Source organism: Henckelia pumila, chromosome 4, assembly GCF_033568475.1.
Source record: "Henckelia pumila isolate YLH828 chromosome 4, ASM3356847v2, whole genome shotgun sequence".
In the NCBI taxonomy this organism is placed as follows: Eukaryota; Viridiplantae; Streptophyta; class Magnoliopsida; order Lamiales; family Gesneriaceae; genus Henckelia; species Henckelia pumila.
This window is the reverse complement of record NC_133123.1, coordinates 181406436-181427281: the sequence shown is the minus strand read 5'-3', so window position 1 is coordinate 181427281 and position 20846 is coordinate 181406436. Positions and strand designations below refer to the sequence as shown.

At 33.9% G+C, this 20846-nt stretch overlaps 3 protein-coding genes and 1 long non-coding RNA gene across 17 annotated transcripts; 2 read left to right on the top strand and 2 right to left on the bottom strand.

The window, feature by feature from the left end:
• The first annotated feature begins 5425 nt into the window (after positions 1–5425).
• Positions 5426–9714, top strand: LOC140861347 (uncharacterized CRM domain-containing protein At3g25440, chloroplastic). 7 transcript variants are annotated; one of them, XM_073264360.1, is made up of 8 exons: positions 5426–5598; positions 5952–6423; positions 6519–6920; positions 7363–7558; positions 7775–7940; positions 8550–8715; positions 8817–8858; positions 9584–9714. In XM_073264360.1, exons 1-4 carry the CDS (start codon positions 5546–5548, stop codon positions 7498–7500), a joined length of 1065 nt encoding a protein of 354 aa, XP_073120461.1. In that variant the 5' UTR covers positions 5426–5545; the 3' UTR covers positions 7501–7558; positions 7775–7940; positions 8550–8715; positions 8817–8858; positions 9584–9714. The 7 variants fall into 7 exon arrangements, with proteins under 7 accessions (XP_073120461.1, XP_073120462.1, XP_073120460.1 ...); XM_073264361.1 differs by lacking the exons at positions 8550–8715; positions 8817–8858 and having other exon boundaries at positions 9584–9697; XM_073264359.1 differs by lacking the exons at positions 8550–8715; positions 8817–8858; positions 9584–9714 and adding an exon at positions 8290–8414.
• LOC140861345 (protein LNK1-like) lies at positions 8259–13078 on the bottom strand. 8 transcript variants are annotated; one of them, XM_073264348.1, is made up of 6 exons: positions 12984–13078; positions 11803–12212; positions 11404–11704; positions 9387–10055; positions 8767–8900; positions 8259–8666 (listed from the first exon to the last, which is right to left on the bottom strand). In XM_073264348.1, exons 2-6 carry the CDS (start codon positions 12129–12131, stop codon positions 8573–8575), a joined length of 1527 nt encoding a protein of 508 aa, XP_073120449.1. In that variant the 5' UTR covers positions 12132–12212; positions 12984–13078; the 3' UTR covers positions 8259–8572. The 8 variants fall into 8 exon arrangements, with proteins under 8 accessions (XP_073120449.1, XP_073120451.1, XP_073120450.1 ...); XM_073264350.1 differs by having other exon boundaries at positions 13007–13050; XM_073264349.1 differs by having other exon boundaries at positions 11803–12898; positions 12984–13038.
• Positions 9813–11074, top strand: LOC140861348 (uncharacterized). The gene is made up of 3 exons (XR_012143718.1): positions 9813–9952; positions 10304–10391; positions 10495–11074. It is a non-coding gene; the product is annotated as an uncharacterized lncRNA (long non-coding RNA).
• Positions 13079–14784: 1706 nt separating the features above from the next.
• Positions 14785–19991, bottom strand: LOC140864146 (uncharacterized). Its single transcript, XM_073268089.1, has 5 exons — positions 17808–19991; positions 17571–17733; positions 16254–16417; positions 15789–16047; positions 14785–15293 (listed from the first exon to the last, which is right to left on the bottom strand). Exons 1-5 carry the CDS (start codon positions 19370–19372, stop codon positions 15186–15188), a joined length of 2259 nt encoding a protein of 752 aa, XP_073124190.1. The 5' UTR covers positions 19373–19991; the 3' UTR covers positions 14785–15185.
• Between the last annotated feature and the right edge of the window lie 855 nt (positions 19992–20846).

Genomic DNA, 20846 nt, shown 5'->3' with positions numbered 1-20846 from the left:
ATGACACTTTACAGGTTACTGTTAAACATATTAACCAAATTTTGGAAAAAACAAAATTACACTAATTTATATTTGAATATTTTAGGAGAAGAAATTACTTCTTTACATAATAGAGTCGAAATGATTATTTCTGCTATAAATCAGATTAAACCAGATGTTCATATACAACAGAAGGAAAAAACCAATATTATCTCCATAGCTTCTTCTTCTATTCAGCCACCTCCTAAAATAAAAGATTTCAAATTAAAATTTTCCATGTCTGAATTAGAAAAATTCATAGAAGAAAAATTTAAAAAATTCAATGTTTCCACTTTAGATGGTAAAATAGAAAATGATTCTGATAATGAGATTAATAAATTGAAATGGGCTGATAGACCTACTCATAATAAATATTATTATAGTAGAACTACTCCTATGGATGTTCTTAATGAAGAACAATAATATATTATTTCTAATAATTATAATGGTAAAAGCATTTATGAATGGAATATTGATGGTTTTGCAGACAAGCATATTTATAATATTGCTCATCGTATGCTTATGTATAGTACTGTTTGTAAGAATAATGGTAATACTGACAAGAATATTGCTAAAATGCTTATATCAGGTTTTACTGGCCAACTTAAAGATTGGTGGGATAATTATTTATCTCAAACTCAAATAGATGAAATTTTAGGAACTATTAAAATTGAGAATAATATTCCTACTGAGCATGCAATTTATACTTTAATTAGGTATATTTCAACCTAGCATATGGGTAATACCCCAATGATGTATCTAATGTCTCATAATTTGCCACATCAACAAAATATAATTAATTACGCCTATGTGTAAAAATACGAACCGTTGGATGCATGATTTGGGTATTACCTATATGCTAGGATCTCATCTACCCTTTAATTATGACTATGATTGAGCATTTTACAGGAAGATTTACTGATAATAGTGAGAATATTCGTATTTTGCTTAGTAATTTATGTTGCAAAACTCTCACTGATTTTAGATTGTATAAAGATATTTTTTCTATCTAGAATTTATGAGTTACCTGACTATAATACTAGTCAATGGAAAGCCAAATTTATTGATGGACTTCCAGGTTTATTTGCTGAAAGAATTAGAAAAATTCTAAGAAAAGATAATTTGTCTATTCCTTATAATAGTTATACCTATGGAAAACTTATTAGCACTTGTATTCAAGAAGGTCTAGATCATTGCAATGAATTAAAGCTAGATAAACAAATAAAAAGACAAAATTTGTTAGAAAAAAAACAACTTGGTAAATTTTGTGACCAATTTGGTATTGATATGCCTAAAGATAAGAAAAAAGTACCTGATATAGGTAGATCCAATAGATCTAACAAATTTTATAGAAAACGTCGTTCCTTATCTGAAAAACAAAAAGATAAAAAAGAAAAAAGAAAAGAGCTACTTAGGCAGAAAATGACATATCCTAAGAAAAAATATAAAGTTATTTGTCATAAATGTGGCAAACAAGGTCATTACACTAATAAGTGTTGGACCAAAGAGAAGATTAAAAATCTTGACATAGATGATAGTATTAAAGAAAAATTATTTAATATCTTTCTAACTTCTGATTCTGATAATAGTTCGGAACATGAATCTTATAGTTCTGAGGATATTAATGCTTTAGAAAATGATTCGATTATCTCAGATTCTGATACCGAGGATTGTGATGCTTGTATTCAAGGACAAGTATGCATTAAGAAAGATGATAATAATGATGAGTTTTATAAACTTATGACCCAATTTGAGGATATTAATATAAATGCTCTTGATGATAATAATAAAATTTTAGAATTCCTTAATATGATTAAGGATCCTAGTTTACTTTCTAGTATCATTGATAAAATGGATAGTAATCCATCTGCTAATAATAAGACAGAAAGTCTTATTAATCCCACTTATACTATGACATAAGTCAAAAAACTTCTTAAGCAGAAGTATGAGAATCAAAATCCTGTGACTATTCAGGTCACATTATTATAATGAAGTATCATAGACTCCTTTTAGATAATATTGTGAAATTATACAATTATTTAGTGTATATATATACACAATAAAATATATATCATATCACGTTATTATATGGTCGGTGTCGTAGACATCCTTTTATATAATAACATGAAATTATATATTAATATAGTTAGTATATATATATATATATATATATATATATATATATATATATATATATATATCATATCACGTTATTATTGTAGCACCCGTTATTTTTCATACGTAAATTCGCATGCATAATTAGAAAAATAATTAATTTAAAATTTGTTATTGGGGTTAAATGATGTTATGTGAATTTTATGTGAATTATATGCATGATTTTAAATTATTTTAGCATTTAACCCGCAATTATTGAATTTTTAGATTTTTGAGTAAATGATTTATTTGATCGCATAGACGGGACCGTGGACGGATGAGATGTTGGATTTCCACCCAAAATATTTTATGAGATTTTTATAAGCCTTAAAATATTATTTTAAGGTATTATTTCATGAAAATTTTAGTATTTATAAGTATATATATATAGTATTTCATTTTTCTCCAGCCATTTTAATTACTTTTAAGGACTTCTAAAAATCCCTTAATATTGTATTTCGGGATTTTCATTATGTTATCAGATTAATATTTTTAATTATGAGTTTTAAATGTATTTTTATGATATAATAATCTAGTTAGCTTAATTAGTGTGATTAAATTTAATTATAGCCTAAATTATTCCCTAAACCTACGCAAATCATGTTTCTCCCCTTTGGCGCCATCTCCAACCCTCAGCCGTGTTCTTCATCCTTCATCAGCCCCCCCATAGCCGAATATTCAAGGTTTTTGGAGTTATTTTGGAGATTCGTTCGTCCCGGAGATCCGTACACGCAATATAGGCTTCGTTTCTCGTTTATCTTCAATAAAGACATGTCGAATTCTCTTCTTTAACACCATATAAACTATATATTTCGTTTTTCATCTAGAACATCAGATTTGTACGAAATAAATTCATGTTAATGACAAAAACCATATTTTGTGCATGGTTCACGCTATGGCCTTGTTTGATGTATCTATACTCACGTTTTATATATGAGCATGGATCACGCTTGACTGCTGGGTCAAGTTCGAGGGGCGTCCTAGGGTCCCTAGGGTCATTTTGGGCTTGGTTTTGGGTCTGGGTTGGGTCTAAATGATGATGGGTCAAGTTGGTTGGGTCCGGGTCCGGGTTGTGTTGGTTGGGTCGAGTATTTTTAATTTAAGTTAATTATTAGTTTAAGTTATTTAATGGGCCAACTTAGATTAGTTAATTATTTAGGCTATTAAATTATCATGTTTTGAGCTTAAATAATTAGTTAAGTGAACTCACTAAGTTTTTATGGGCATGGGGCCATGAAAATTATCGGGCCAGTTTGTGAATGTGTTGGGCAAATCAGTGATTATATTGGGCTTGGGCTAGTTATTGGGCCAAGAGTTTAAGATTTGGGCTTGTGCTAGTTATTGAGCCAAGAGTTTAAGATTTGGGCTTGAATATGTTATTGAGCTTAATTATGACATTTGAGCTTAAATTAAGTTACTGGGACAGTCTTAGAATTTATGGGCTTAAGTCTAGGGGACCAGCAGTCTGGACAATCCCATAAAAAATTATTAAGTCTGTAATATACATTTAATTTATTTTATGCATGAAGTTTATTTTATGTACAAATATATATATATTATGAAAATTAATTAAATATATATTACAAACATATTTTAAGTGCGTGCATACATGAAATAATTTTATGACGAGTTACATTTTATGTTTGAGCATGAATTTTTTTTTTTAATGGAAATTGAACTGATGTAGCGGCACAGAGGTGGTTTACCACCGGCACAGAGGTAGTTTACTACCGTCATAGAGGTGGTTTAAGCACTGACACAGATGTAGTTCTTCTACCGGCATAGAGGTGAATTTATTCACCGCCACGTACGATGGTTCTTAGACTGATCAGTCGCTCATGATTACGAGTCACATTCATGGATATGACCTACACTGTTTTATGATTATGACATGCTCAAATTATGTTATGTATTATATGATATAGCACATGAATATTATTTATGATGAAAGTTATGACATGAGAGATTTTATTATGATGCATTATTTTAAGAGCATGCATGCATATTCATGTTAAGTATATGTATTAGTATGATTATGTGCTTTTGTGTGATTTTTAAACATTGTTATTATGAGATAAAACATGTTGCGCCTCTAGGCTCACTACGCTTATATGGTGCAGGTGAGTATGATGATTTTGGTGAGACGATTGCTCCGACCGGCGGTGAGGGCCTATGAGCTTCCATGCAGTCGGCACCCATGACCAGTGCTGAGTATTCATGTTTTTGGGATATTGGCAGTTTTAAAATAAGTTTTCCGTATATTTATATTTTTATGGGGTTTGAAAACATTATTTTTATTTTATTATGCATGCATGACAAATTATTTGATATTATTTATTTCAAACGGAAAATGTTGGGATTTATTTAAGTGTTATTCAGTTACAAGATATTTTGATACTCGTTAAAATTATTTGTCAAGTTTTTAATTAAATGTTCATTTCAAGTATTTATACATATATGTATTATTATATGTATTAAATTTTATTAGTTTATTATTTTTAAAAAAATTATAGTATTTAGAAGTCGGAGTCGTTTTAAATTATAAGGTCGGTGTCATAGATATCCTTTTATATAATAACATGAAATTATATATTAATATATATACATAGTAAAAAAATATAAACAGTAAAATAAATATTCTTATTTGTTGAATATTTTTGCCTTTTTTTTGTGCTTTTGAATCTTTGGAAATTATAGAGAACCTTCGAGCGATCGTGCTGATAACATGTTGTGAAAAAGTAAAAATTTATGATAAAAAGTAAAAACTCCAAAACTCAAAATATATCAAACTCCACCCTTTATAAATTTTTCTATCTCAATTAAATTGTGTTTTTTTTTTATACAAATGAAGAGACCTATTTATAGATCTTATTTGGAGATTAGTCCAAAAATTAATAAATCATCATCTACATCATCACATACTAATTTTTAAAATTTTACAACTCAATTTTCAACATTCAACATTTAATAATAATAATATATTTTCAACAATAATAAATTTTTAAAAATTATATTTGTATAACTTAATTGTAGATTTCAAATTTTCTTTTTAAATTTTAAAAAAAATGTTATTTATCTAAAAAATCATATCATCAGTTCACCTTGTTATATATTAAAATCTTACCTAACAACAAAATATAATTTTATTTCCATGAATTCTAAATTTCTAATTCCAAATCTAATTTCAATTTCAATTTCAATTCAAATTCCATTTTTTTTTTAAATCGAAACGCACCGGAACATTCTGGTCGATTCCAGTTCTTTGAAACAAGCAGAGGGAGAGGAGGCTTTAGTTCTGTCGAGGGGAATAATAGAATGAAGGGATTTTGTGGACGAGCTGTTGAAGCGTCATAGCTCAAATCCGTAACCAACGATGCTTAGAGGTACCATCTTCGGCAAGACTCGCCTGAATTCATCGATCCGAAGGTAGTCTTTTGTGTGTTATTTATGTTGGTTTGTTTTTTAATCATCGACTGCATTGGATGCAACTTCCCTGTATCATTCTAAGATATTTAAGTTTCGGGTAGAATGCAGGTTGTTGTTGCATCGGGGAATTGGGTTTTGGGATTGGAATGAATTTGGAATAAGTTTAGGTTGTTTGCTGATTTCATTATGAGAACTTTCTTGAATACCAAAATGGGTTATGTTCCTAAGTCTCTTGTACTAGCTAATTAAGTTCATTAGTCTTTGGCAATTACGGACGAGAGAAACTTTTTGGGTTCTTGGATAAGCTTTTTCACACTGGAAGCTCATGTTAATGGATTTTTTATATTATGCAGTGAGTCTGTCCTCCTTTTACTCTGTCCGGCATGGAACACGTCAGCGTCTTCAAGTACGCAAGAATCTACTCCGTTGATGTGCAGTTCGGACAATTTCATCTGGGAAAGCCAGAGAAATTATCTGAGGAAATTTCTTCCACATTCGCCACGTCGTTCTACGTTAGCAAATGGTTCATTTGGTAAAGGACCGTATGTGTTTGACCCTCGAAATCATTCTTTATGGTGGCAAATTGCGAGAAACTTGAGTGATGCTTCTGTTTTCAAGCTGAAAACGGATGGAGATGTTGTTAGGTTTGACATTGGTGAGCCAGGCAGCGAAGAAGGATCTCAAAAGAAAAGAAAGCTGAAAATAAAACTGGACAAAATGTCTAGAAAACAAAAGCTGAATGAACTTAGGTTTTACAGGTTGAAAGCAAAGAAGAAAATGAATTCTCCGAATCCCGAAGTTAGAATAAGATACAAGCTAGAAAAGGTCTACCATCTGCCCCTAAAGTTTTTGACTTTCAAAAGTTTATCTTCTATATTTTGTATACACAATTTCATGACATGTATTATATAAAATTTCAGGCAAAAAGGAAGGAAGCATGGTTGATTGAGAAATTAAGGAAATATGATGCGCCAAAAGCACTGCCTGAAACCTATGATCCTGAAATATTGACTGAAGAGGAAAGGTTTTATTTAAAGCGTACAGGTGAGAAGAAGAAGAATTATGTTCCAGTTGGGAGACGGGGAGTATTTGGTGGCGTCATTCTTAATATGCATCTTCATTGGAAGAAGCACGAAACTGTTAAAGTTGTGTGCAAACCTTGCAAGCCTGGACAAGTGCATCAATACGCTGAAGAGCTCGCTAGGTTGAGCAAAGGCATTGTTATCGACATCAAGCCAAATAATATAATATTATTTTATCGAGGGAAGAATTATGTTCAACCCGATGTCATGTCACCTCCAGATACTCTGTCTAAAGCAAAGGTATTAACCCTTCTTGAGTGATCATTTCATATAGACTGTTGATTTCACTAATTGGCTCTTATCCTGTCTGAATATAGCTATTTGTCAAGCAGGAGTAGTTGTCACTGCTGCCCTTTGTGGTTAACCATACGACACATTGTTGAACATGATATTTAGGCTGTTGTATGGTCTACGATATTTGAGTTGCATAATTTCTCAAATCTTTCTGCAGTGACAGATGTTCAGTTCAACACTAGCTTAGTAATTCAATCCAGTAATGAACCTGAATACTCCGAGCTGGACAGACTTGGCTATGTTGTCTTGGGCAACATTAGGTGCAATGTAGCAATTGTAAAAAAGAAAGATAAGGGCAAAATCTAGAGATCATTTGGTTCTTCATTGACTGCTCGTGGTTGAGTTTATCCCGACGTGACCTGGTAACATTTATTTCTTCTGATTGTAGGCTCTGGAAAAATATCGATATGAGCAGTCCTTGGAGCATACAAGTGAGTTCATTGAAAAATTGGAGAATGAACTAGAAGAATATCATAAACATGTAGTTCGGTTCAGAAAGGATCGAAGTGCACCATCAGGGGAGTAAAGAGCAACACCTGGTGAAATCTTCTGGGGCAGAAACATTTGTAGAATGATGAGTACAGGTATAGTATTTCTTTTTTCCATAGTTATTACAACCTTTTTTCACATCTCGTTCGGATTTTGTCATTAGCATTAACATCTTCATTAACATTCACTCCGCCGTCTATTAGGCTTGTGATATCCGTAAATTGTAGTATGGAAACTCACTTGATGCGCTTGGCAATCTTGTAATTACATTTCAAAATTAGAGGATAAATCTATTTTTCATCGCAATACAGGAGAACCGGAGAACTTCTGCTTCTAGATACGAGCTGTCAGGTAGAAACACGACATCTTCACGCTAGCTACAAGGAAGACATGCGGCAGCCTGAAGTGCCAATTAAAATTGGTGGCTTGGCGCTGATTGCTTATGTTCAAACTTTCTCTGTAAGGGAGGACAGTAAGGTGACAATTTCTTGTTGCGAATATGGCTTACTTGCAGCTATACACAATATTTTCTGCCTCAGCTTTTTGAGTGCTGTATTGGCCTTATGAAAATGTTGATGGGGAGTTACCGTTACATTTCGATCTATGAATGCGCTAGAGGTAATCACTTGGTAAGGAATTTGAGAAATTCGGAAAAGAAATAAATGTTTGATTTTTTTTAGTAATTTATGATTTAGAAGTAGGTTTTCTTTTATTCAGAGAAACATAGTTCTGTGCATAACATGTTAAAGATATTTACATAACCTAAATCCAAATTCTACAAGCATTTCCCCTTGGAATCATAATTACATCTGGTTTAAAAATGTAGGAATTATGATACTTGACGGGGATCAACAACATACATACAAAACCGACCAAAACGACTGTAGAATATACATTGCTACACTACACTTAAATTACATCCTCGAAGTCTACCTTTTTGTGCTGCGGGCTTCTCCACACAACCAGTTTCGAAGCAAAACCTGCTCATCACATGAAAATCAGATGTATTGCAATCTCTCATTTGCATGAATTATTATATACAGTCCAAGACTATAACTGTACCTTACTACCTTACAACATGACTAGAAAGTTCACATCATGGGCAAATATCACCAATGAATTGAAGGTCGGTGAAACAACAACTGTGCTATTGATCGATCTATAGGATTTGTGCCTGTTTCCATATTTATGAGACTGTTGCAGCTACAAGGGATCAAAAGAATACCAATGAGTCAAGTAGACAGGTAAAAAGGTATTAAGTTCTGCACTATAGACGTAATAAAATATTTAACAAATTGAGTACTTATTTGTTTCTTCAGCCATGAATGATCCACCACCAGAAATTCCATGCAGGTTTGCATGGTTGATCCTTTGTTCGGCACCTCGAGCCAATCGGTATAAACCATCCCTTATGCACAGCTTTGTTCTCAAATCCAACTGACCAAAAATTCCGACCACGATAAGTTTCAAGACAGTTGATTATGTAACAATACAAATAGCAAAAGGAAATCAGAGTCTGCACAAAATGATGTTTCATGTTTATAATAAATTCATAGCGTACAACAAGGAATATGAAGTTTTGAATGATTTGCTTTGAGGCAGCTCTAGGTCCTAAAACATAACCATGTCAAAACATTGTTTACAGTTTATCCCTCAACATGTCATTCAGTTGGCATCTTGACACTGCTTCTAGGGCCTTATAACTAGAAAATGAGCATGTAATATGGTTCTAAATCCAGTTACCTGGAAAATGCATGAATGGTTGCCTCACTCTCCCTCCCCAATATCAACTCTATCATACAAAAATATACATAATCTGATTTGTACAACATCATTCCTCGAAGAACATGTTGTGTGACTAAATGAAAGCACCAGACATCAATTACAGTTGCTAGTTTTAAGAATCAAAGAAGTGGTAAATACCCATTCCATAACAAGCTGAAGCTGGCAAAAACTGGCTGCTGCTAGGGAGATATCATCCATGCCCATAGATATCATTGAGCTCTCTTGTACATTTGAAGAGCCTGGTTCCACTGGAATAGCCAAGCTCGCTCCTCCAGCATCAGTAGGATCCTCAAATTTATCTCCACAAAGTTTAACTCGTTTTCCTACCAATCCAGGATCCCTCACGAAAGCCTGCTCTATCAAACTTGCACTTTGAGAGGATAGATTACTTTGAAAAGCATGTATGTCCACTCCATTATCAGTCGCTGATATTGCTGTCAAAAGAGATTGAGCATGAGAATTCCCCATGAATTGCATTTGATTGGATGGAGGGGAGGAGACCCAAGGCGTGAGGGTTGTCGAGTCGGCAAAAGTTACAGAAGCCCGTTCTGACAACTGACTGTTATCTGAATATGGTTGAGAGCCATTATTCTGTAGATAAAAGAAGGAATCGGGACCAGCAGCGTGCAGTTGCTGACTCATACTCGCAGATGGGTAACCCTGAAGAGAAGTATTCACCGTAGAAATCTGGTTTATTTCATATGGTAAATTGCCAAGATAACTGTTACTACCATTTCCTAAGTTATGCTCCTTTCTTCTTTTCTCCATGTGCTTCAGCTGCTTGAACTGGTTTTTGCACTGATTCATCTGTCAGGTATTAAAAAAAAATTTAATTGAGGATCTCTACCCGACATACTTTTAAGTGAAAATGGAACCATTTTAAAGCCACGTCACACGGGAATAGAGTACACTAACATAAACTTGTTACTTTCTGCATCCGTGCAGCATCTCTTTCCTTGGCTATTAACTTACAAACTATTGGAACTTCATGCTATGTTCATGTCATAGTTGTTGGGGACTATCTATCTATAAAACTAAATTTATCTGTATTATAGGATCCTATCCAACGCCTAATTCTTGATAATGGATATGGACCATCGGTAGCTTGCTTCTGATTTGGATACTCCAACGTCATTAGCAAAGGTAAGTGCATCAACACAACTGGCCTCTTATCAAATCTTATTTCTTACAATAGCCTTTCTCTTTGTTACTCGTCTTAATTAGCCTTTCTCCAAATTTTGTTCAGTTTGTCTGTGCCTTGTCTACTTTTCAATTCCCAAGTCCTTTGAGAAACAAATTTATTCAGAAATGGAAGAGGGTTATGAATGACAAGAACTCTGTGCTGCTATCCCAACTTCTAAGGGAAGTGCGACCCTGTATCCATTTATACATGTACCGATATAGTGTATTGCTGGTCGCAGGTTGATGTTACTGTCAAATACAGTACAATTGATGCAGACAAAGTCGAATTAGTTGCAATTGTGAAAGGGTTCATGCAGATGGACATTGTACATTAGGAGTCATTTCCTCCCGTGGCCCACATGAGTTCAATTCAAGACATTCTCCTATCATTGTGAATAAGGAGTGATCCATGTTTGAACTAGACTCAAGGATACCTTCTAAAAAAGCAATGGTTCTAATGATAATATACTTTATGAGAGGACCCAACATGGTGAATCATCACGTTTTTGTGATATTGTAATTGTAACAAATAAAATAATTTACACATCTTTCAAAACTTGTTCGAAACAAACTGTTCAGACCCATAGATAAGATTTAGTGTTAAGCTTTTATACATCTTTTTCGTTCCAAATGTGGCATAACTAACTTATACAATGGAGCCGTTGTTTTTCTATCTGCATAAATTATTTCTTTCATATAAGAGATATAATCTAAATGTTTGTAATTATTTGAATACTCAATATTAGTCAGAATGCAAACATGAGCCGCAAAAAATAATTTTCTAATAGACAATAATGGAAAAAACGTAAAACTTACTACTCCACCACTTAATTTCGAATAGCATCTAGTTTACCAGTATTCTCATCTCCATAAAACAATGGCCCCACATGTAAATTGAAGTTTCAATTCTCTGGTGCGTGCAATTCGGGAAAGAAAAGATGTATTGGCGTAAATGGTAAAGCTATGCGCTGACCTGCTCTTCAGGAATGACACCATCACCTATCCCAAGTCCATCCACAAAAGATGTATAAGAATCAGATTCCTCCAGGGAACAAGAGCCGTCTTTTATCCAAATTGGTGCATCACTCAATTCAGTATAGCTCTTAGAGGAGCCATAGTTTTTTGATACATTTGATTGCATACTCATCTCATGACATGGAAACCCAAAATCTGACTGCAATGCTTCTCCCGACTTTCCTCTGTCGTATTCTGATGATGACCAACCAAACACATCCTCCTTGCTGTCCACTAGTCCAAATGTTGAATCACTTCTTCTGGAAGATAGTACATTTTCATGAGCGAATGTAAAAGGCCAAGAATGACGATTTTATTAATCACACAACAAGAATGGCGTTAAACTGATTGGCATTACCTGAACATCCTGTCAACATCTTCGAAGCTACCTATTTCAGGTAAATCACCACATAGGAAATCATTAGAGGATGTGTTCTCAAGCAAATTGAGACCATTTCCGGTGTGAGTTACGTCACTTAGAGGAAAGCTAAGAGAATGGTTATAAATAGTAGTGCCCCTGTCGCTGAGAAAGCTATTACTCACTGAAAACTCACTACCCTCAGAATCTGTATTATTGCTTTTGAAGCCACGCTTGGAACTGTCAAAAGTCATACCTGAAGTTCCTCCACTTGACTTGCTGTCACATGAACATACACCACTTTGTTTTCTCAACATTGTGTTTCGCATTAACCGGAGTCGATATCTGCTTTGTCTTCCTTCCTGATCTACGCGTCCAGAACAGATTTATTTTTGGTATCACTTGAGTCCCTGATACACGAATCAACCGAAGGTGAGTTTTTTTTGCTGTGAAGCTGCTACACAATACTAGCTGCAAGAATTGAGGAAAAAATACTTTCATAAAATGTGTGGGATGCTGAGAAAGTTCTTAACCAACAATGTTACAACTTCAATAACTATAAGACAATGACTGATGCTGAGAAGTGAGAATAGTAACATTTACTCAAGTTGAGGAGCCAATACTTGCAACACTTTCATATCCTGATTACATAACTCTTTGTGACGCAGAAGTATTCAAATTTCACTAACACGATAAAAAACAATGCATGAGTGATTCATTGCACATCAAGAAATGTTTTTCACACAAACCGAACATTTTTCAATGCAAGGTCATTCACTTGTTTATTTCTATAAATAAATAAATAAATAAATAATTAAATTTACTGTGGCCTTCCATGTCCTAATTTTGAACTGAAACTGAGAGACATCAATTAAACTCCATGCCGACAGGCATGTTTCTCTCGTAAGTGCATAGATCTCTTCACGTCAGCAGCATGTAATAAACATCAAAGAAACAGAGTCCTTCAACAGCGTACAAAAATTTATAATCAACTTGCACGTCATCCAAACTCGGAATCTGGTGATTCCTCTGCAAGTTCTACTCCCAAATTTCAACAATTTTCTTCCCGATTTCAGTTTTCGAACGATCAAGGAAACTAGATCGAACAAAAAAACATAAAAGAAGAGCAAACTAAAAGAATTACAGCATCAATCAAATCAAATCAAAATAAAAAAAGTCACCACAAGAGAAGCTTTGCGGAAACCTCGCCAGATTAATCACCCCACTCGGAGTTTGGATGTTTCTTCAGCTTCGTATGTCGTAAAACACAGTTGCTTATGTGCATGATCCGGAAAGTTCTAGAGATTACTAGAATATCAGGGGAAGAGCTTAAAAAATTGAGTGGCGAGGATGCAGCCACGTGTCCAACAATCATTGCGCCGGCGACAGGTGGGTATCACAAGTGGTGGATAGCGGCATGTCCGATCTCTTGGTGCGATATTATTGGGCCACGTGCCTGTTATGTTTTGACACGTGTCGAGTTTTGACGATGAGCGAGATTGGGCTTCGTACATTATATATTGTGATGAATGGTTTTAACTTTTAATTAATTTTTTTAATATAAAATGCAGTGTCGTGTCTATCGACTTTAAAAATAATAACCATAATTCATGGTAACGATTCTTGCCCTGCATGTTCATAAATTTATTATTTATATGTAACATATAATTTTGTTTTTACGAAAATATATTGTTTTGATATAAATTTTTCTTTATCAATTATTTTTTATTTTTCATAATAATAATATAAAAATATATATAATTAAACATAATTTTTTTTGAAAAAATTAAATCCTCAAAATTAATCGAGTGTGTTGACAATTTGCTGAAAGAAATTGAAGGTGATTATTTATATAAAAGTATTTTAAGAAGGATTACATAAAAATATAGCCAGAGAACTAGGTGATTATCATACAGTGTTTGTTCTTGATTATAATTTATAGCTTTGGATTTGGATTAGAAAAACCCTTTAACATCGTATCATTATGAGACAATCTCAAGAACCTAAATCCGTGAGACTGATCCGACTTTTATTTACAATAAAAAAAATTAATACATTTTACTTAAAAAAGTAATACATTTTCATAGATTGGTTCAAATAAAAGATTTATCTAACAAAAATTGACACGTAAAACCATGTTATATAATTTGTCTTATATGAGCTTTCATATTACTTTTATGCTAAAAAATATTTATTTTCACAATAAATATAGACCAAGTCGATATGTTTCACGGATTCACATATATGGATCCGTGGAACATCTCAAAAAGACCTGTCAAAATTTGTTTCCAAAATATAACAGTTGGATTCGTTCTGTATTTGACGTCTTTTGGATTTTTGTCTTTAGCCTTATTTTTTGATGCTAGGACTTGACCTCTTACATTATACTTTGTTAAGGTTTCTAATATCACATCAGAATTCCATCAAAATAGAAATGGAATAATAATAATAAAAAAAAGAGTTTGAATTTGAAATATGACCTTGGTCTATTATTCTCTACCGTACAGCTCATTTAGCTAATAATCATTCCAAAAACAAATTAGAGAACTTAGACCAGATTATAACTATTTAAAGACGAAACTTCAAAAAATGATAACTTGAAAAAACGAATTTTATTTTCCAATTATTTTCTTATACTTTGCACCCTGTATTTTCGTTTTCTTTGCAAATTTGAAGTTCATGAATGAAAACAAAAGGTAAAAAAAGAAATTAATTATTCATATTCCAAACTAGCCCGATGGGCACCAGCAAAACAAGGCCCATGCAGAGCTAAAATAAAGCTAAAGATCATACTCCAATGAAAAATTAAATTAAGAAATTCATAATATTTAACACAAGAATAAGGTAATTAAAAAACAACAAAAACCATAACATATTCACGCACACGATTATATGAATACATTTTCATTTTCACAAAAACAAAAATCACGAAAATACTAGAAATAAAATAAAAGCTAGCTTTGAATTCTTGAAGAATGGACAAGATTTCATACTGAATGCCTCACATAGGAATGCTACACTGATAATGGCATGTTAAAAGAAATTCAGGAAAAGCAAATACACGATCCATAAACTGTCAAAACGCATTGCCACACAATGCCCCAAAATGAGAACATGTCTATAATTACTGTACAGACATACAGCGAGGATCCCGCGAGCAAGAAGATAAAAAGTTATTGGCAGATACACAAAAAACAACACTACATCGCGAGCAACATAGCGTTTCAAGCGACTAGAACCACAGTTGCCATTCTCTACACTCTGGGGCGAAATGCGAGACTAACACAACATAATTTTAGCAAAATTTACCAAGGATCGACAGAAGCGAACATGCTTTACCTCAGAGACGCGTCCTTCCTTGCGAGAAAGAAGACTAATGTACTTCACCGCTTCCAAAGCTTGTGAGAGAAAATCCTCTTCGAATATGGACTATTTCGTGAGATTGCCTTGTGTGATTCAATTGCATCAACCAACAAGTTATGGAGAGGACCCTGATTTCAAAGAAACATCGGATGGTTTTGCTTAGCAAATATTTTGTGGTTACATTATGCACTGAATGCAAAAGTTGAGTTCTGAAGTTTGAATTTCCAAGGCATGATTCTTGTCGAGTGGCCACTTTCTTAAATGAATCACCGTAGGTTGTATTTGGCTGCAAGGATTTAGTTTGAGAATGGATTTGAATGACACAAATATTTGATATATTTTAGTGCCATTTCAGTTACAGTTGCATTTAATTAAATTAGCAAATGGTAGATTTGAAATGCCCCCAATATAAATCTATCCATACAATCTAATGGATTTGAAACCTTAAACCAAAATTTAAATCCATTCCGCTAGCAAAGTTAATAAATCAGTATTGTGTAAGCTATGTATGATGCATCCCTTTCTTGCAAGATAAAATTGAACACAAAATAATACGATTGGGGAAGTGTAGATTTGCAAAAAAATAACAAATGATTAGAATTGTAGATTACTGAACGCCATACCTCAGAAACATGAAGAGCTTTTTGAACAACATAATTTGCATGCGGATCCTGAAGCAGCTGCTCAAAGTAATCAGCAGAGAGCAATTCGTGGATGATCTTTGACCGGGTTTCAATGTTACAAAGGTCGAGACTCTTCTCAACGACATGGCTACTAAATTTTTGGGTGGAGAGATGAACATAATTGTTCTCAAACTGAGAAGTCAACTTCGATGTAGCAGAAGGGATCTTAAGCTCCAATATAAATTGAACAACATAATTTCTGCAGGCACAATATTTGTATTACCTTTATGAAATTAATAACAATATATATTATATGATATTTAATATTTTCAATGAAATACTATGTTCTAGGCAGAAGCATAAAAAATCATGCTTTTCTCCAAGAATTGCAATAGTCGTACCAGTACCAGACTAAGAGATAATATTATGCTAAAACATATATACATGCTACAATAATTTGGTTACCCAAATGCATCTTGAGCGAGCAGAAGTCCATTTGCTGAAATCTCTGCAACCAGATTTTCTCGCTGCTCTCCATTTGAATGCCTGATGCAACGTTGCAGAACACAGCATCCATGCTGATGCATTGCAATATCAACACAGTACTTTGCAGCAGCAGCAAAAATAAACTACAATGACAATGTATAGACATAAATTTAGAGTTGAGTAGCTAACACGAAACAAGAGAAGTTCACGATTGATGATAACCAATGAAAGAGGAGCCAATAGATCTCCCTTTGGTTGGCCGACTGAATATGATTCAGCCACGAGATTAATATCCTATAATTCGTAAAACTAATAATGCAAGAGTTTGCTTCCAAAAGCTAAGATAAAAACAATGACATTTTAGAAAATTGAACTTAAGCACACAAAATTGGGAGTTTGATCAGTTCCTGCATGACATTACTGATGTTGTGGTCTTTCTCAATTTCACTTTTATTGGAAGCAGGTTAAGTCTTAACCCGTTTCTGGGTGGGAAGGAGCTGTCAGTTTTGGAAAAAGGTGGGATAGCTAGCTCAGCTATCAATGTTTAGAAAAAGAAAGTGGCATATATGATTGAGCGTGGGTTCCAGTTATCATTTTGATCTTCATTTTATACACAAAATTTTGGGTCATTGAGAAAAAGGTTGGTCATTTCATGGGTTAGTTCGACGCTTTACAAAGTTACACTCAACACTTTAGAGAAATCCCAGAATGTATGATGTTAGACATTCAACCATTTACAAAGAAATGTTGATAGGCAAAATCTCAATGAGCTGAGAGTTATATCCAGATGAATTTTACTGGGTTATATGCATTGAACTGCAATGAATTTAGTTTTTAAGCAACGGATCACAAATATCTTTATCACAATCACTATATTTATTTTTTTACTAAAAACGTAAATATCATCGTTTAGAGAACAATTAGCTTATCTAGACTTCTAATCAAGTCATGTTAGAATGTTCTAAGCACCATTGCACAATCAGTTTTAATCTCAGTTAATAACTAAAACATAAAAGCAAATTAGTAAATCATAAAAGTTTAACAAGGTTGCTTTAACAGCTCTTTGTATCTCTACTAAAAGGAAAATTTTAATATGCAACTGGATCAAAACTCCAGATGCAATTCCTCTCTTTTATTTATAAATACACTTTAGCGACCATTCAAACCATGATCGAAATAATAAGTGTTACAGAAAAAGGACTGAGAAGCAAAAGCAATAATATAAATGATAGTAGATAGGAAACACTATACCATTTAAACCTTCTGAGATCAAGAGGGTTAAAGATCAGTAATTACCTTACTATCTTCATTGGTAAAGCATTGCAAGCATCTTTGGACTACATGATTACCATTTAGGTCTTTGATAAGGGCTAGAAAGCCTGGTTCAAGAGCTGAAATAACAAGCGATATTTGCTGCCTTGTTTTGAGAGTCTCGATCAATTTCTGCACCACTCTAGTTCTAACTCCAAAAAAAGCTGAAGGTTAACAGGCCTGCAGAATGATAAACTAAACTATAGAACGTGATAAACATACCCATGAGTATTTAGAGAGATTCTAACAAGCTCTCCAGGCTCCTCAGTCACCCTGAGGAGAATGTTCATTCTCTGCTCTTCATTGCACACTTCCAACAACTTTTGCATGAGATAGTTTCCGAATGGGTTCATCATTAGTTCGACTACATGATCAATTATCTCATTGTATATTATCTGCACATCTCGAGAAGTTCCTTCATCGAACATCCTTTGCAAGAAACGACAACCATGTTGATCCTTAGCTATGTGATATATGTATCCTTGAGCTTCTGAAAGGGAGCTAAACTTTGATGGAAGGGAAAAAGAATAGAACAATTTTGGACTCCGGCAACTGTCTTGAGGGGCAGCAGTTGGAGCACGAGCATCAAAATTTGGTCTCTTTTCTTGAGTCATGCCAGCATGGTTCTCTTGATGAAGATCTTTAGCACTGTGTCCCCTAGAACAAGCATGTCCTCTGTTCATCTCGTAAATACCGCATTCTTCCCCTTGGATTATCAAACTATCCTCCATGGTAAACGCGTGAATGCTCCCTTGAGGCACTCGAACACACAAAGGTACTTTGCTTCTTTCAGTGGGTGCCAATGGCTGGTAATGACGTAAATCTTCCACATTAGACTGAGACATCAGCCTCCCCAATTGATCCACATTGTTAGGAAATAACGCATTTCTAGGTTCAATCAGATTCATTTCATTCTGAGAAGCATAAAACAAATTATCACCTACCAAAGACCTATTTGTGGCGGAAGATACATCAGAGAAACCAAATCCCATTGGAAGATTATCGCTTGCCAGCATGTTAGTCCTGTAAAATTGAGGACTTGGAGCTGAATTAACAAACTCTGAATGAGCTAACAGCCCACCATCCGCACGACTAGAGAAATAACGGGGTCCCAACACATTGGCAATTCTATGGTCACGCTGCAATTCCATTACCGCCGAACCAAACTCACCCTGAAAATTCACAGGTCTACGGGGACTGTTCAGATTGAATCCACCACAGTCCGTAAACTCATTCCTATAAATATCAGATTCACGGAATTTCTCAAGATTCATCATGATAGCCCCATTTACATATCGATCACTAGATTGGAAACCATTAGAAGGTGCCAAAACACCCTCTTGCTCACCACTAATGTACATTCTACCTAAATTCTTGGACAAATTTAAATCATCAATAAAATTTCCCTCATTAACCTTCCTAAAATCCAACCAGTACCCATTTCTCGGAATCAAGTGGGGCTTCAGCTCTTCAAATTGGGGTGGGGTTGGTGAACCAATGTCAGAAAGCGAAAGCCCCCCGGAGAACAAACTTGAGGAAGAGCCGTCAGATTGTAAGGAAAACCCACTCACTGGGGAAGATGCACATGTATATTTATGCTTCAAAAATTCATCATCATACATAACACGACCATTCATATTCTGAATCACGCATGATGCATGACCATACCCATTATGAACAAGATTACTGTGATGAGGATGAACACCGCTAACTGCAGGGTGAAGATTCAATGATGTTGCATGAGGGATCTCACCCAATAGCCTTTCAAGCTCATCATCATCCTTCATGTTTTCTACACTCTTGTTCTCAATCTTCTTCACTCCTTCAACAATCGAAACAAAACAACCACAACAAAAAACAACAAAACAGAAATAGAAACAGAAGGGGAGAAACACAAAACACAAACACAAACACCCAGTAAACGAAAATAAAAATACAACGCCGCGCGATTTTACAACAAAAACAATGCAAGAATCAAAATACCCACATCGTAAACTGATCAAGAACTCTCACTTTTAGCATCTGGGCTGGCCTCAGAAAACCAAAAGTATTGATGATAAATATGGATGGAGGGGGGTTGGGATAGTGAAATTCCAAAAGCATTCCATTTTGTTTTTCGTTTCAAAAAAAAATTTTATTTCCCCTTTTTCCCTTTTTCTAGTCCATTTGTGTTTGTTGGTAAAACATGCAAAGATGGATGGATTTCACACACAAATACGTACATTTCCTGCGTATTATACACACACACACTCCACTGGTACGGTCTCACGCCATTAAAGCGTGAGAAGAGGAACAAACTCTCTCTCTCTCCCCCAAATTCTCACTCTAAACATATATCCGCAACAGATTCGAATTTTTATTTATTTATTTTGCACTTTTTCGAGTGAAAAAGTATTTGTTTAATATATATACACCGAGCTGGCGGCACACGTAGCAGAGACCAGACTACCGCTCAGTCCTGGGTTTTTCCATCAAACGTTGTACATTATAGAAAATTAATTAAGTTTTAATTGCGCTTAAATGTACAATTAAATTAAAAATAATGGGGATTAATAAACCCTACCTTCACTTTAAGTAACGTGTAGGACACTCCCCTACTTGTATGCTGACACTTCATCATTTGCATATAAAAGTTCGCCTGTCATTGGTCGCGTGGAACTTTTTTTTTTTTTTTTTTAATTTTTATTTTATGAAAAAATAAAATATAAAAGAGATTATATATATATATATATATATATATATATTATTTTTCTGACTTAGTTTGAATTGTTTGTTAGGATCATCGAACTTCATTTTCGATTCCAAATTTTGAATATTGATGTTAGATGAAAAATACGTCATCGGCTATAGATTTCACTTTGTGTGAATAGAAATAAATTAGTCTTTTTTAAGATGGGCTAAACTAGCTTTCGTGTAACAAATTGTTAAGTCTATTTTTATAATATATCTATATATAATGATAAAATTTACAATGGGTTATGATGACTCTCGGTTCTTCTTCTTTTTTTTTTTTTTTTAAAGGTATGATCACTCTCGGTTCTTTCCAGATAATGAGCAATATGATCATTTTGTAACTATACGATGATATGTTTATGGCCACTGATCTATTAATAAAATTAAAACATAGTAAATGGTAGTATAAATATAGCATGTCAAATGTAAAATAAGTAATTAGCATATTTAAATCATAAAACTTGCGGAAGTTAAAAGATTTAAAATCTTAACAATTTTCTTGTTTTTCGGCACCTTGATTTTTGGAGA

Coding starts and splice junctions, on each gene's coding strand:
- LOC140861347 (XM_073264360.1), top strand. CDS start 5,546: ATGCTTAGAGGTACCATCTTCGGCAAGACTCGCCTGAATTCATCGATC. Junction 5,599..5,951: donor CTGAATTCATCGATCCGAAG/GTAGTCTTTTGT, acceptor TATATTATGCAG/TGAGTCTGTCCTCCTTTTAC. Junction 6,424..6,518: donor TAAGATACAAGCTAGAAAAG/GTCTACCATCTG, acceptor ATAAAATTTCAG/GCAAAAAGGAAGGAAGCATG.
- LOC140861345 (XM_073264348.1), bottom strand. CDS start 12,131: ATGCGAAACACAATGTTGAGAAAACAAAGTGGTGTATGTTCATGTGAC. Junction 11,705..11,802: donor GATGTTGACAGGATGTTCAG/GTAATGCCAATC, acceptor ACTATCTTCCAG/AAGAAGTGATTCAACATTTG. Junction 8,667..8,766: donor ATGGCTGAAGAAACAAATAA/GTACTCAATTTG, acceptor GATCCCTTGTAG/CTGCAACAGTCTCATAAATA.
- LOC140864146 (XM_073268089.1), bottom strand. CDS start 19,372: ATGAAGGATGATGATGAGCTTGAAAGGCTATTGGGTGAGATCCCTCAT. Junction 17,734..17,807: donor ATCTCTCTAAATACTCATGG/GTATGTTTATCA, acceptor TTTTGGAGTTAG/AACTAGAGTGGTGCAGAAAT. Junction 16,418..17,570: donor TTACCAATGAAGATAGTAAG/GTAATTACTGAT, acceptor TTGTCATTGTAG/TTTATTTTTGCTGCTGCTGC.